This window comes from Syngnathoides biaculeatus, chromosome 9 (genome assembly GCF_019802595.1).
Source record: "Syngnathoides biaculeatus isolate LvHL_M chromosome 9, ASM1980259v1, whole genome shotgun sequence".
Lineage (NCBI taxonomy): Eukaryota > Metazoa > Chordata > Actinopteri > Syngnathiformes > Syngnathidae > Syngnathoides > Syngnathoides biaculeatus.
The window spans coordinates 3420285-3436691 of NC_084648.1; the positions used below are offsets into that span (position 1 = coordinate 3420285).

A 16407-nucleotide genomic window follows, 5' to 3' on the forward strand; every position below is an offset into this window, starting at 1 on the left:
TTTAGTTCGAGACAAAGCCATTTATTTGTTTAACAGCACTTTGTGTGCGCTGCATCAGACAATAAAACAAAGAACCGATTATTTGAATCACTTTGCGCGTCAAAGGTCATATCAAACATTATAGAAATTGCACAATGAAAGGGTCACATGAGTCAACATAGATAAAAATAAAAGCAGGTTAACATTTGGAGGCATTTATTGGATGCTGACAGCTGAACTGGAATGTCTTGTGAATTCCTTGTGTTTTGCCATGGTAAGGCTAAGCAAACGTCTATAGATCACTTCTTATACACAATGTGCTTCATGTGATTAAAAGTATCACAAAAACAAACAAAAAAAAAAACAGCTTATAGACATTTAAAACATTCATTCATCTTCTGTACCACTTATCCTCACTTGGGCCGCAGGCATGCTGGAGCCTTTCCCAGTTAACTTTGGCGAGAGGTGGGGTACACCTCGCCAGCCAATCATAGAACGCATTATTAAAAAAAAAAAAACCCACACTCACTTACATTTACACCTGCAGGTAATTTAGTCTTCAATTAACCGACAATGCATCTTTTTGGGATGTGGGAAGAAACCGGAGCAGTCGCAGAAAACTCACGCGGGCATGAAGAGAACATACATACTACACAGACGAGGACTGATTTTAAACAGGGGTCATCAGAACTCTGAGTGCTAACCAGTCACAGATAGACAAACAAACAGAAAAAAAAAGTCCAGTTAAAACCGCATACAGTACAAGAAATATTTTAACGTGGAAATGCTTTAAATTGCAAAAAACTGAAAAAATTGAAAAAAAAACGGGGACTTAAAAAAAAAAAAGTTCACACTTGAAGCTGACGTCACTTCCCATGGCAACTTATTCCATTTGTGCGCAGCACAATAGCTAAATAGTGCTTCATCATATTTGCGTTGGGCTTTCTGCTTCACTAAGTTGAGTCCGTCAATCTCACTGGCTTCATATTGCATAACAATTTACTTGTGTTGAGGACCTAAAAATTAATTTTTTAACTTAGACGAGTAGCAGAACTTGAAAATATATTCTAAAGATGACTAAGTCAAGAAATGACTTTAGAATTAGAGCTATATGCTCTGACATCTTTGTTCAAGTCAGAAAACGAGCTGCAGCTGTTTAAAGTTCTTTGGGGGAGTCCAGTCAAAAAACCATTACAAGCATCAAGTTTCATGAGATAAAAGTATGGACGAGCTTCTCCTCATCTGCTTGGTACATGGAAGCCTTCAATCTGGATATGTTATTCAGATGGTAAAAGGCAATTTTAGTAATTGATGAAATCATTAATTGTTCATATAAATTCAAGAAATTGCTGAGCTGATTAAAAATAAACCTGGACTATGAAAAGGAGATTTGAGATAGGTCAATAGTTTGCTAACATGGAAATGTCCCTTTTTAAGACAAAATATACATTACAGCTACTTTGCAATAGCTCAGTGTTTTGGTCAACTGTCTCAAAATTCTGACATGTTAATAGAGTTTTTCCCAGGTGGTTTCAGATGTTTTTTGTTGATTTCAGAAAAATGGTGCAGTCTATCCCTGACTAAGTATTGGTTAAAATTAAAACGACTGTCTGTAGAGGCCATATTTCAAGTTGGAGATTTTAAAATTAAGTTTTTCCTCCGCTTATGTTCTGCTTTCCTACACTTTTGATTTAGTGGGGTCTTTACAATTATTGTGCCCCTCCACGGTCTTCTAGGTCGCCTTTAGAGTGTTGTTGTTTTAATAATAGTGACAGCATCCATGACATTTGAGGGTTGTTGTAGGGTAGGATGTGGACGGGTCTATGCATAGCTGAACATTGGGATTCATGACATTTTAGATTTTCCAGTGGAAATTATCCCAGAGTTCAAATGTCTCGGGGATCTTGTAAAGTAGGGTGTCAACAGGTCTATGTAGAGCTGGACACAGCCAGTTTTTTCAAGTGGTCCATGAAGACCTGGAGGCTGACGTCATCAGTAAGGATCGGCGCTCCCGTCTCCTGGTGTTGCACGTCAAAAAAAGATGAGGAAAACAGTGATGAGTGCCCCCCTATTCATAACATCCAATCTCATTAATACCTTTAATCCCAAAAATCACTTTAATGGACTAAATGAAATTCAACACAAAGATTATTTTTTGTCAGTGCTCTTGACAATTTCAATATCAGACTACATTTTTCATGTACATCGGGCACGATATGCTTGCTGCAGATCTTCCTTGCTTTGGAAAATAGAGATCAATTCATTTACTTTCCCTACTCTCAATTTAGGATAGGAGGTAAGGTCACCTGTGATACTGAATTTGTTAACAGCTTTACATTGAAGTCTCTGACATTTCTAAACTTCAAAATCATTAAATTTAAGAGGGATCGAGACATTCAGGAAATGCAAGTTTACTAGTTGAATGATCTCATCTTTTTCACAAATCTACTCACTGGCTTAAGTAAACACCAACGTTCCCTAAATTTTTTTAGGTGTCTGACCAAACACACTAAGCGCCTGAGCGAGCCATTTCACCACTGTGAGCAACATCAGAAGTGCACTGCGGTCAGTTCACTGTCGTCCATTGAAATTACACGGCTGCTGTCACTGTAAACCACATTGATGGGCTGTGTAAGTACTGTAATATCTGTAATTATGAGTGCACCCCTTTAAGAGAGGAGGGGGCTGGCGAAAGGTAAACTAGGTGGGAGTGTGTGGTCGAGCAGCAGCTCATTGTCAAGGGTTTGGTGCGCTGCCAAAGTGTTCAATAAAAAGCGATTTAAAGAACCCAGTGGGGACTCCTTTTCCTCTTTTACAGTACATATGTGAATTGTACCATTGGATGGGGCACCAGTCATCCCTCACTCATTGAATCACATTACAAAATGGTACAATCTGAATGGTTGTATGTTATACTTTCAATTTGGAGGTTTTTTTTTGTGCACAACACTGTCTTCACAGAGCCCACATAAGCAGTGTGGAATTGTTCGTGTGCACAACTTAGAGGGAGCATTAGTAAACACTCAACTATTTTAGTAACAATGTTTCAGAAAATCTATTTATCGCCAATATTGTTTCCATTTGTCGTGGGAAACTGATTGCTCATCTGTAAGGATTGAGGGCCATTGAACAAAGGGGGCGGAGACAAGATTTGAGTTCTGCGTTTGACAAGAACGAGAGATGCTGGTCTACTTCCTGACTACTTGTCAAGGTGCCCTTGATGAATACACTAACCCCATTCTCCATATTAATGCCCAATCTTGGTGTAGTGTGCTACAATGAAAAAGCACAACAGAGAATTAGCTGAAATCCCACTAGAGGGAATACAAGTACAATAAAAATTATGTGTCTATCTGTGAAAATCTGTGAGTAATTGAGACCCACGGCAAAATGGTTTGTAGTTGCTTTCAGATACCACAAGATGGAAGCAAAGATTTTATTTTTTTAAAAGACAATGTGACCTAACTTCCATGGAACTTCTCTTAATTGACCCCTCCGTACAGGGCACTTAACCACGCCTCCTGAAGTGACGTCACGCCACGTGCGCTGATGTAAGACAAACAGTAAAAATGGCAAATACAATACAATACATTCTGAACTGAGACAGACTCCATGCTTCTGATTTCATTCAAATCAACGATATATTATAGATTCTAAATACAATACATTCTTAACTGAGAGAGACGCCATGCTTCTGATTTCATTCAATCATTCACACGTAGCAATGTTATGCTAGCGGAGAACGTCTCATTCATTTATACGAGACGTGTATGAAAAAAATCAAATTTAGGGCATATCTTCGTGCAAACACAGTCTGGTTAAGCTTCTGGCCGCGAGCCAGCAAGAAATCAATACGTTTGTGCAGTCCGATCATCGCTAAATATCGCTCAACAAAGAATAAGTGTGTCAATCGTTCACACGCAGCAGTGTTATGCTAGCGAAGAACTTCGAATTCATTTATACGAGACATGTATTGAAAATCAAATATAGGGCATACCTTCGTGCAAAAATATCTGTTCCGGTTGATATTAGATGGATTTAGTTGATGATGCGGTCTTCCACAAAGTTTGACCCATCGAAGGCATTTTTCGTACTGGGTCTTCGGTTTTGGAAAGGGTACGAATCGAACTCCACCAACTAGCCTTTCAGGATACCTGTCGTCACTATTACAAAGTCCGTGACTACACCTCTTAACCATATTTTTTGTTAAATAACCCAAATACGCGATAAAATGCTAACTAAACCTATAGTGGACCATGCAATGTTGTTTGAGAAAATGGCGGGAGCAAAAACGGGCTTTGGTTTATGCAGATCTCTGGCCTCTGATTGGTCAGTGACGCGGATTGCGCAATATCCACGGAGGAGTCAATTAAAAGTCCCTGCAAGTTGGAAAAGCAACAATTCTTTTTATGTATGAGATGGCTTTGGCCTGATCACAAAAACTGCAACTAGTTAGTTTTTCACCCGCCCAGCCCCAAAGAAGTGGTGTTAATAGATGAATTATCAGATAAGGCACAAATGTGTGGTTTTATTGTAATCAAAAGCATCAATAAAAGAAGATTTTTTTGTGGTTGTTGTCGTTTTTTTAAGTCAAACATAGGATATAAATAAATACCTGTCCCCAGGCATAGAGGTTGTTGTGGGTCTGGGAAGGGTTGACCTTCGAGAGGAGAAAGCGGGCCTGAGAACCTCCATGTTCCGTATCAACGTAGCGTGGCATGGGAAAGCGCGTCTGCAGGATTTCCTGCGCGTCATCCAGAGGCGCTTGTAGTAGCTGTTTAAAATTTTCATACTCGGCCATTTCCTGGTATCCTGCCTTTCGCCATTGGGCTATGGTCTGGGGACAAAAAAGAAACCAGACGCAGCATGAGGAGAGGAGGAAAGAGGAGATAGTGAGAGAGAAAATGCAAACCCAAACATTATGTTATGTGTCAAAGAAAAATTTTTGGCACCCTTAATAGAATTACCTCTCCAAATTTAAAATGTCCAAAACCAAAGACACCTTCAAACTTTTGGCCTTTTGATGTCAGTTACAAATATCTGACAAAAGCTCACGAGCATTGCCTTTACAATTCTCAGTTGTAGCAGAAACAATCTCAGCAGAAGAGTGCATTTTTCTGAATACCTCCCCATGGTAGATAACGAGCTGAAAGAAGGTGTCCATCAGCAGGATTCGATCAGGCAGGATGCTGCTGCTGTCCAGGAGTACAGGCTGAGAGGGAGAAAATTTTGGGATATTTTATTTTTTTTCCATGACAACACTTTGTGGAGCAACGCTCCACACCTCACAGGGCTCAGTGGTCTAAAATGTACAATACTGACCTCTGGTGGGCCATAAAAGGAGTAAGCGTAAAGGATGGGCTGTATCATGATTAGCGATTGTGTCAGGTCCTGCCTGACGAAATGGTGCCTGTAATAGGAGGACTCATCTGGGCTGTTGTTGAACACTTGCAGGAAGGGCGACCGCCTCAAGTGGAACATAAACTGCAAGCGAAAAACAAAAACAAGACATGGTTACGAAGTTATTTGTTAACCAAGATCAATGTCATTTATGTTTAATGTTGTCATTACAGATACCTTGTAAGCTCCAATAAACAGCTGTATCAAACATCTTTTTAAATGCTATTTATTGACCATTTACTTACAATAGGACTTTGCATTCAGTGAAATGCCTAAATAAATACCAGTCTATCAAACATATTTTGTAAGGTAGAATATATGGACCCCATTTGATTACACATTACACACACGTTATCTCTAATGAAGAGACCATTGAGTATATGTGTAATTCCCTGCAATTATCTTTTGCTTTACATCAAGCATATACATACAGTACATGCATGTAATGTACCTGAGGGTAAAGAGACAGAGATTCTGACAGCTTGAAGGATGTAGGATCATCTTTATTGAATTGACCAAACTTTTGGCACTGCAAAGACATGAAAGAAAAAAAAAAGAAATACACACTCATTTTTAATAACAGATTAACAGTGGGATGATCTTCATATTATGCAGTGGGTCACTCACCAGGCGAATGAGCTGTCTGTCAAGCCACCGCAAGACATCAGGCCCCTCCTCTGACTCTGCTCGAAATACTCCCAGACGAGCCATGAGCACAGCGGCGGCTTCTTGATCGAATGATGACTCAATGTGCTGAATTTGGGACTGTGCATCTGCCCAACTTAGATGGGAACACAAAGCAGATGAGGACACTGAAGGCGTAGTTGAACTCAGGTGTGGTGCAGTTGACACATTTTAGGTGTGACTTTCTGACAAATGTCAAGACTAATTTATTACAATAGCTGCTGACTGACTGGAGACGCTTACATAGAAATCATCGGTATCATACTGATACTCAGTAGTAAATAAGGTTTCTTACTTCCTTGCAATTGTGGTGACACGTATCCTTCTCTGAGTTTTGGAGTGTTGGTACTGGGTTACAAATTGGATTGCTCCTCGGCCACCCTGTGGGACTGGTGCATTATGCTGCACACAAAACATGCGGCACACACAAGACTATTGCTTATTTCCTAAGCTCCACTCTATATTTTAAAGAGGGAAAAGGCACATAATTATATAAAGTAGCTAGATAACTTCACTAATGTGATGTTATATTTACTCAGTCAAAACTAATTAACATTCCTTTGCTTAAGGCTTAAGGAAATATGTTCTACCTGATTGACGACTTCAAAATAAATGCCCAAAGTCGTGGAAGGGTTGAGACTGCACACTTTCCACTGGCTTGTGCCACCGACGCCCATCTCCTAAACAAAACAATGAACTGTTAAGAATGACAATGACTCCACACATAATGTAATACAATGACTTACGTTCTCTGATACACAGGAACCCTTTGAGTTGAGCGATACGCAAGGTCCGATTGCCCCGCAAACCTTCAGCTCTCGTGTCGTCTGTACAGACAGAGATACTTTTATTGAGCATTGACATATATGACTGTTGACATCCATCCCCTGATTAAACAATCAATATTTATCACTACAACATTGTTCGCACAAATTGAATTTATTTATGAATTTTGACTCGAAATTACTCATTTACCTTGACCTCCATAATGCCTCCAAAGGCCATGCGGAAGTCACCATTATAGTCTTTGTTGAAAACTCTCTGGAAGGTTTGCTTGAATAATGAGGTATTGAAGGAGTCTCCCATCACTATGTGTCCCCTAAGAAAACAGTGGAAACCTTTGTCATTTTAGCAATGGCTATCATATTACTCACTGCAGTTTACATTGCAAAGGACCCAGTCAAAAAGACTTAAAACTTAAATTGCATGCATTTATTCTTTGGTTAAAGACCACATGTTTTTTTTTTTTTATATAATAATACAAAAAAGGAAGACATTGTCCATTTTCTGTTCTGTACTCTGCCATTGAAGTAGAATACATAGAGCTCAGCTGATTTGGAATTTTAGGGTGACAAGTCAACACTTGAAGTCCAGCATCAATAAAACCAAATCATTGGAAATCACAGACATTAGAATAGAATGGATTGCAGGTAACAGTAGTCATTTTCTCAATTTGGCAGTTATATTTAGTTTTACACGGTATGAATAAAATTGAAATGCCTACTGTTTAAAAAAAAAAAAAAAATAGGTCTCATGACTGACTATTACTGCATGGTAACATTTTCAAGAAATGTGGAATAATTTCACCATAATGAAGAAAGATATGAGGTAATTTTTTCTTAAAATTTGGAAGTATGATCATATTGATAAGATCAAGCTTAAAAATCAAAAGTACAAATTGGACTTTCCAGATGAACAAAATTTATTCTTGCTAAACAAGAATGGATGACGGAAAGAAGAACAGATTTCTTTTTTTAGGCACAATGCTGTGTACGTAGCACTCAAATAATCACAGCCACACATGTTTGCCTGCACACCAACACGTGTGTGCCTGTCAGGCGCTGGCGTACCCAGTGAGATTAGATAAACACTTCATTTCCAGTAGCCCAGTCTGGTCCAAAGCACAGGCATAGATGTCAATACTGTGGCCATTTACTGCTGATCGGTTGGCTAAGGCTTCATAGTACTGCATGTCAGAAAGAACATGAAGACAGTGTGGATATTATTTACTGTACATTGTTTCGCCTGAAAGAAGTTATCTTTGAACACCATTAGCCCTGCCTTTGCTCACCTTTGTAGCCTTCTTCAAGTGGCGAGCATTATCCTTCTGGATGTCATGCCATGAACGGATGGGTGTCTTCAGCTCATCTCCCACCACCATTCCTGGGCCCTGAGTGGGGGGCCCGCCAATGAACAGCATCAAACGAGCACCCGTATTGGGGAATGTGCCCTGAGGGATAGTTACAACACAAGTTAAAGAACCAATTGTAACAAATTTAAAAGTGAACACTTTAGGTAAAACTTTTTAATGGGTGAGAACACTTATGTTTATACCATGCAGTGCTTTCGATGTGCAAAGGTTTTCCAAGTTTGCAATTGGAAAACGGAGGTTGAAGGAATGGATTCTTGTTGAGGCCTTAATAATTACTTGTACCAAATATCAATTCATAAATTACATTTAACTAAGGCTGAACAAATTCAAGGAGATAATGTGATTTTGATAAAGCTTTATTCATCCCATGATTGCGGTGTCTAAAATCAGGATTTGGATCCAAAAACAATCTATTTATTCCTATATTGAATCAGCTTTCCATCCAACAATTTATTTTGATCGGCAACTTTCCAATGAATATGATAGCGAGTTGAAAGCCAAGGTCTTTTAGGAAACCAGTTTAAACACAAGTAGCCCCTAAGAATATGGTAAAATGCAGAAACACGCAATTCCAATCTTAATTCCGGTTGAGTCAGAATGAATAAAAGAAGAGGTCATAGTGGACAACAACTATTTAAATGTAAGGGTGACATGCCTCCAGACAAACAATTCAGTCTTAAGTCACTAACAAAACCTAATTTTATCTTATCACGCCTCTTCTCTTAGCTAAAGGAGTGTGCTTGGTTGCACTTGGTTTACATAATCATACAGATTAGGGGATAATCACAGTTAAGGGGAAAAGACAGAAGGAAAACAGAACTGGCCTTTGAGCTAGGGAACCACATGTACCGTTTCTGCACAAGATAAAGATTCTGCAGAGTGCTTCGCTGTATTGCGCAACATGAAGAAGAGTCATCAAGAGTCTAAAGTTCAGAGTACATGGCTATTCCTTAAAAGGCTGCTATTGCAGTGATATCTAGTTAAAAGTGAAACAAAAAATAAATTCATTTTGCCTACACGGGACATCTCCATTCACAAAATTTTTGCCACGCACTGTAAATGCATCATGAATTGTCTTTTTAATTTTACAATGGATCACTTTCTTAAAACTGATGTGATTTTCAAATTGTGGCTTTGAGAATTAGGGTGTTCTACCTCGAGTAGACCAACAGCAACGGACAGCGCAACACCAGTGGATCGGAGTGGCCTTTTACCCTGGGGAACGGGCCAGGGGTCTCGCTGAAGCTCCCCCAGTAAATCGGTCAGATTCATATCAACCTTGTGCACAGGCTGAAGGAACCTGAATATGAATGATTATGCAATCACTTTTTTTTCCTCTCTTTTTTTTTTTTTTTTGTTTAAATGTAACTTTTAGGAAAAAAATGCCATCCACTAACAAAAAGCTGCAGTGGGATTTTTTTTTAGTCCATCATACCTGCAAAAGGCTGCAGCATCTTGAGGTGCAGGAGCGCGTCCTTGCTGTCCTGATGCAGAAGGTTTTGTTAAACCCAACATCTCCTGGGGTGGGGGGGATATTTGACTGTTTAAATCTTTTCATTACTGAAGTAAACAAAAATACTGCATGAGTGGTGCATAAAATTAACAATGGAATTAAAATTGTGTGAGGTCTGGACATGTTAACAATGACTTGAGTTTTAGAATACACCCAACCATCCATTCTCTGAGCCCCTTATCCTCACAAAGGTTGTGGGACTGCTAGAACCAATCCCAGCTATCATCGGGCAGGAGGCAGGGCACATAAAGACAAACAACAAACAACAGTCTCACTCACAATCACACCTAGAGGCAATTTAGGTGTGCTTTGGATTATGAGCTGTTCCAATTCTTCTCCAAATGTTTTTCTTCCCATCTTTCTGGTACAGGTTGATTTTACTTTCATCCGTCAAAAGAATGCTGTTCCAGCACTGAGCTGGGTTCTTCAAGTGTTTTTTTCCCCAAAGTCACTTGAGACTGATTAATGGTTTGGTTTGCTCTTTGTGATAAATACTTTGTATTAACTTTCATGAAGTCTCCTCTTTATGGTAGACTCAGATACTGACACAGCTTGTTCCTGGAGAATGTTCTTTACTTGCGTTGTGAAGGGGTTTTTCTTCACCATGGAAATGATTTTGTGATCATCTACCACTGTTGTCCTCTGTGGATGTCCAGGCCTTTCTGAGTTCCCTGGCTCACCAGAACATTTTTTGTTCCACAATGTTCCAAACTGTTGATTTGGCCACTCCTAATATTTGATATATTTATTTTATAAGCTCTCATTTTTTTCCAGCCTCAGGATGGTCTGTGTCAACTTCATTGAGAACTCCGTTGACCATGTGTTCTCAGCAACAGCATCCAAACCCAAATGCCAAACCCAAAATCAACTCATGACCTTTTAACTGCTTAATTGATGACAGGGTAATGAGGGAAGAACCCATGCAGTCTTTTTTAAATTTTTATTGCCTTCTGAGTAAAGTTTTCAATTACTTCTGGTCTCTTGAAGAGACAGTTGCACATGGATGGATGAATTCCTAAACCCATGCTCCAATTTGAATGTGGATACTCTAAAACTACAGCTCAAAGTCAGCCTTTGAAGTCTATTTTGATTATATAATTGTATCCTGAACATGTTTCCTAAAGCAGCTGAAATTAGAATTTTGGTTACTGTCGAAATATTTTGGGGACTAAACGTATGGGTTTAAACGTCAGGCAAAATTTAAAAGTGAAAACTGCTGTCAGACATGATCTCAGTTTAGTGCGACAGATGTCAGCAAACCTTCTGAGACCTCACCTCAGTGAGCATCTCCAGGTGTGTTTTGCACGTTCTACACCTTTTTGTGTCACCTGTTCCAGGGAACATGCTAATTCATCACTCTGTTACATCACCTACCTGGATCTGTTTGGAGGTGAGATCCTTGGTGCCCCTGAACACATAACTCTTGGAGATCAACTCACAACTGAGCTCATGAACCTGGACCATGCGTCCAAAAGTGATGAGGCCCACTAAAGCGTTGGGAGGCAAAAGACTAAGGGACATCTGGAGAGATTCCTTCAGAGCCTGGAGGTCCTCTTCCTCCAAGCATGTGTCTACTACATAGAGGAAGATCAGTGGAGCTGAAGGTCCACGCTGTAAACGGAAGAAAGTAGCATACGATTTAGTGGTGGTATGCTAATGTCCAAAATAGAATTTTCATGATACACACTGGACTATCCCTAGGTTGACGCCTGAGTTGAGGGTACGAACATATATGTACCTGTACTATATACTCAATGGTAGAAAACTGGGGCATAAGCTCAGCTGGTTGGTTCACTTCTGAAATTACCGCATAGGAGGGAGGGAACTGCAAACATAGAGAAGGATAAATTAGCAAAACTATTGAAACGACACAACAACAAAAAAAAATATCCAGTGATCATCAGTACTTACTGGGTTTCTCTGGAAACAGAAATTACAGGCCCAAATCTTTGCTCGGAAGTCAACTTGACTGTAAAAAATGGATTAAAAAAATGCATTTGCATCACAATAAAAAGGAATATGCAAAACTTTTTGGCCAATTTGGATGTCAACCTTCATTGCTGCTTGTAAACTATGACAAACAAGCAATGATGAACTAGATGTTTTTTTGTCTGGCTATTTGAATAAAAATGCCCCTCCTTGAGCAGTCACTTTATCGTGGTGGAGGGGTTTATGTGTCCCAATGATCTTAGAAACTAAGTTGCTTGGGCTAAAACGTCCTAGGTGAGAGACCAGACGAAGCATGGCTCCATACATCCCCATGACCAATACAAAAATTGGATTTAGGTTTCACTTATCCAGACGCGGGCCAACACCCACCCACCATCTCTCTATGGAGCCAGGCCTGAAAGTGGGGCTCAAACGTGAGTGACTTGTGGCCAGGTCTGCAGCCACTGAGGTCGGCTGGGCACAGCCGGAAAGGGTAACATGGTCCCCTTTCCCATGGGCTCACCATCTGTGGGAGCGGTCACAGGGGTCAGGTACAATGCGAGGTGTGGCCGAAGGCAGGAACCTTGGCAATCTGATACCCGGCTACAGAAGTAGGCTGTAGGAATGTGGAATGTTACCTCCCTGGTCGGAAAGGACCCCGAGCTGGTGTGTGAGGTGGTGAAGTTCTGAATACATATAGTCTGGCTCGCCTCCTCACACAGTGTAGGCTATGGTACCATTCCTCTTGAGAGCTGTTGGACTCTCTTCCACTCTCGAGTTGCCAACAGTGACAGGCGCCGAGCAGGTGTGGGTTTTCCTAACGGGCCCCCAGTTCAGTGCCTCTGCGTTGGGGGCCACCCCGGTGGACGAGAGGGTAGCATCCCTCCGCCTTCGGGTTGGGTGATGGGTCCTGACTGGTGTTTGTGCCTATGCATCACGCAACAATTCAGAGTACCCACCCTTTTTGGAATCCTTTGAGGGAGTTCTGGAGAGTGCTCCCAATGGGGTCTCCATTGTTCTGTTGGGATAATTCAATGCTCACGTGGGCAATGACAGTGACAACTGGAAGGGCATGATTGGAAAGAAGCCACCCCGCATCAGAACCTGAGAGGTGCTTCTGTTACTACTTTTTTAAAACCCAAAAGAAAAAAAGTAGTCACGGATGACATCACGTCAGCACATCTCCAAGGAGCGTGGTGTGCTTTCTTTGCTGAGTTACGCTTATTTCAAATGAGCAACTAGACTCAGCTAAAGGTTGACAGACAAACCTGATGAACAGTACACCAGTATTTACATGAAAGAAATTGACTCAATCTAAGCAGTAGGACCATCAAGTCCGAATTAGCTTTTCAGTCTTACTATTAAGAATGTGAGTTTGTTAGCCGTGTAAAAGCTTTGATGGCCAGCTGAAAAATATCAGCATAAAAATGCTTGGCAAACACTGACAGGTGTAACTCACCATAGTGGGTTTAGCACTGCCTTGCAGTTGGTCCGGCCGCACATGACTGGCTCATACTGGACTGGGGGCAGGTCAGGCCTCTCCTTGAGTGGTGTGAAGAGGCAGGAGACCGGCACCACAAGTCTGGTTGCTTCTAGTCGGCTGGAGGGCCATAGGTTCCAGCTAAACCTCACCCCATCCCTGTCCTCATTCTGCTGGATAAATTCCTGGTAGGTGGCCATCAGCAAGCTTCAGCAGAGGAGAGGGACAGATAACAATGAGGAAGACACAGCAGGCATGAGCATTTCACGAAAACGATCGTTCCGTTACTGTGTCGTTACCCAGCCTGAGAAAACACGGAACCGAAAGTCCGTTTCCCAGATCTCAGGGCTTACTTTTAGTAAAATTCGCCCATGTGTGGAATGTAAAACAAGTTCTCAACGAAATACAACAATCTGTATAAAACGAACCTACATGAACCCCTTTATTTTTAATGATTAAAACGCCCAGCTTTGTCAGTGTGGTTTACAAACAGCACCGGTTTCCGCTTCTGCGCTACCCATGCGCAAGGTCAAGTTATTCATATCCGGGTCACTCAAACGCTAGTCAAACATGTCGGTTGCTAAGCGTAAAAGACAAAATGCTCATGCCTGCTAAGGCTTTATTCTGAAGTACATGTAAAAACTGGTTCCATGAGCATTATTAATGGGAACCGAAAAATCGTTTCCCATTGTTTCCCAGGACAAAAATCAACGGAACCGAAAGATCGGTTACCATACTTGCCGAAATCCTCATGCCTGCACAGTTCCACAAAATCTGCTTCTGGTTTTATCTAGTCTTAAATCAACAGTAAGCTGGAGTGTTTGAATTGCAATTTAATGTGAAAATTTGACGCACAAACACATCACTAAGAAACTTGACCTGCGGGTTATGACGATTGTGTGACACATTTTTGTAAGGCTCAGTCTCCACCTTTGCTTGTGTTAATGAAGTGTTTTGACGCATTCAGCTAACAAATAGGAGTTGTGCTGTTGTGACAGTAAACTAATTTATATCAGTTAATTATAACAAATATTTAGCCGTCCATACATTTTGGGCTAGTGGATTCAATTGCTTTTGTTGAGACAATTAAAAATAACAGGTTATATTTAGATATCACCTTAGTTCTTACAGGTGTTTAGACATTTTAAAGGCCTCTCACTTCAACTCTCATCAGTAGCTCATTTCACACATCCTGCCCTGTCCTTTTTTGTCCTCTCTCATCTTGTCCAATTGGTTAGCTGTTGAATTGTACTGGGTCTACCCCCTGTTCACAAATAAGATGAACATATGACTTTTGTAATGTTATTTTTAGTCAAGTATCTAAAACTAACTATTGTTGTTCTGTGGTTTGCACCTCTGCTCACATTGTCCGTTCTGCCTCTCATTTTAATACCTAGAAACATTTCTGTCCAGCTGGATTTTCAATAAAAGCCAGAATGATAAGTTGTAATATTATAAATAAATAAATATGCAGAAGTATTTCAAGATCCCCAATTGCATGGCTATGGAGCTGAACAGGACAGGTTAAATAATAATAAAAAAATAATCTTCTTTTCCTTTCGGTTTGTCCCATTAGGGGTCACCACAGCATGTCATCTTAGATGAATGCATATTTGTTTGGCACAGTTTTACGCCAGATGCCCTTCCTGAGCAACTGATATTCCCAGGCGGTCTCCCATCTAAGTACTAACCAGGGCCAAACCCGCTTAGCTTCCGAGATCTCATGGTAGTATAGCCGTAAGCGTTGAACTGACAGCATTGATGCATTCATTTTATTGCCAAGTAAAATATTGTCTGAGAAATTTAAAATTGCTTAGGGTCAGATTTGTGTGTGTGTGTGTATATTATGGGGTGAAAATAAAAATACGTGCACCTCAAAAGCTCACCTTCTCCCAGAAAAAGAGATAGAACTGACTAAACTCAAACTAACCCTAATAAAGATGGTAAATATTTTGGACAATTTTAAGTGCACACTCTCTCTACAGTGAAAGCTGTTCACAAAGTTTGACCTGTAGTAAATAGTGGACAACCTTTGTCAACTACTATCAGAATCAGAATGAGAAAAAGTGTTTTCATTGTTATTTAGGAAATTTTTTTGATAGTTGCACAGCTTAACCAAAAGACACGATATTCATTAAAAAAATTACCTGCAGTATGTAGTGGGTTCCAATTTCTACCTAATACAGGAAACAAAATGGGGGAAAACTGGTATTTGATTAAAAGAAAATGATTGGTTACACATTTGTCACGCTTGTATCTGTATTTTGTAGATGGTCCCTAACACAGAAGTCTAATGTAGGATCAAGCGCCGTTATTGCTGCTGTTGCATTTTCATTTGTACTGTATATACATATTGCTGTCATTGCAAAAAACAAAATAAAAACAAGCCGCTAGTTGTTCTTACAGATTGTGTCCTCCACAAACTACACCCGTGATATAGTAGAAAATGTAGTTATGAGGCCGAGTACGAGCGTTTGCGAACCGAATGTCAGACCAGTATCAAACATTCGGCCAATTTTCTTTCGCAATACAAGGACACGTAAGTACATCAAAGCACCGAACCGTACATTAGAGCAAACGCTTCGTCGAATATTTCAACCAAATACAAAAGGTAGCTCCAAAATAGGGTGAATGATGTATACTTAGAATTAGTAAACTAAAAGACAATAAAGCGTTTTCTATTGGTATCTTAGTAAGGCGACCGGTAACCCAACGTTACGTTTAATAGCTAGCCGGGTATGCTAGATGGCTAACGGAATTTAGCTTTTACCCACATTCTGACATTCACTCCAATCCCCTGTGTTGTCTCGTGCATCAAATACATAGATACGCTTACCTTCAATATCGGAGTTCGTCCGAATCGATGAGTGTTTACGCTATTAACAAGAACAACAACAAAACATATGGACCTAAAAAAAAAAAAAAAAAAACCCAGATACCGGCATGTACTCGCTGACTATTAAGTGACGTGTTACTCCAAGTATCGACAGCTCCGATTTGTTCTTATTTTAGTGACGCAAGGGGGCGTATCCGCCCGCATTCAGGACAGGAAGTTTCTGTCACAAAACGATGGTCACGGTGGTGCAATTTTATTTAGAAGTCGGAATCTGTACTTTTCAGCCAGTCACCAATGTATATTGCAACCTCTGGATAAGAATATATTGATTTTATTTTTTTTACAGAGAAAGGTATGATAGAGGAGAGCATATATAAATATAATTTTTGCACATTGCTGTCGCAGTTTACGGAAAAAGTTGGCTTTTTACAGTA

General features: G+C 40.2%; 1 protein-coding gene across 2 annotated transcripts; it reads right to left on the minus strand.

Annotated features, from left to right (window-relative positions):
• Positions 1 to 16112, minus strand: sec23b (SEC23 homolog B, coat complex II component). 2 transcript variants are annotated; one of them, XM_061830362.1, is made up of 20 exons: positions 15974 to 16108; positions 15285 to 15314; positions 13117 to 13344; positions 11640 to 11697; positions 11467 to 11553; positions 11103 to 11339; positions 9651 to 9733; positions 9371 to 9515; positions 8135 to 8293; positions 7914 to 8029; positions 7039 to 7162; positions 6810 to 6890; positions 6654 to 6743; positions 6359 to 6465; positions 6007 to 6160; positions 5831 to 5908; positions 5302 to 5463; positions 5105 to 5191; positions 4595 to 4816; positions 1 to 1997 (listed from the first exon to the last, which is right to left on the minus strand). In XM_061830362.1, exons 3-20 carry the CDS (start codon positions 13335 to 13337, stop codon positions 1908 to 1910), a joined length of 2301 nt encoding a protein of 766 aa, XP_061686346.1. In that variant the 5' UTR covers positions 13338 to 13344; positions 15285 to 15314; positions 15974 to 16108; the 3' UTR covers positions 1 to 1907. The 2 variants fall into 2 exon arrangements, with proteins under 2 accessions (XP_061686346.1, XP_061686347.1); XM_061830363.1 differs by lacking the exon at positions 15285 to 15314 and having other exon boundaries at positions 15974 to 16112.
• Between the last annotated feature and the right edge of the window lie 295 nt (positions 16113 to 16407).

What these genes read in the sequence shown, in the direction of transcription:
- sec23b (XM_061830363.1), bottom strand. Translation starts at nt 13,337, where the DNA reads ATGGCCACCTACCAGGAATTTATCCAGCAGAATGAGGACAGGGATGGG. An exon ending in TCTGTTTCCAGAGAAACCCA is followed by an intron (nt 11,554 to 11,639) that starts GTAAGTACTGAT and finishes CTATGTTTGCAG; the next exon opens with TTCCCTCCCTCCTATGCGGT. An exon ending in TGTTTATCTAATCTCACTGG is followed by an intron (nt 7,163 to 7,913) that starts GTACGCCAGCGC and finishes CTGTTTTCTTAG; the next exon opens with GGGACACATAGTGATGGGAG.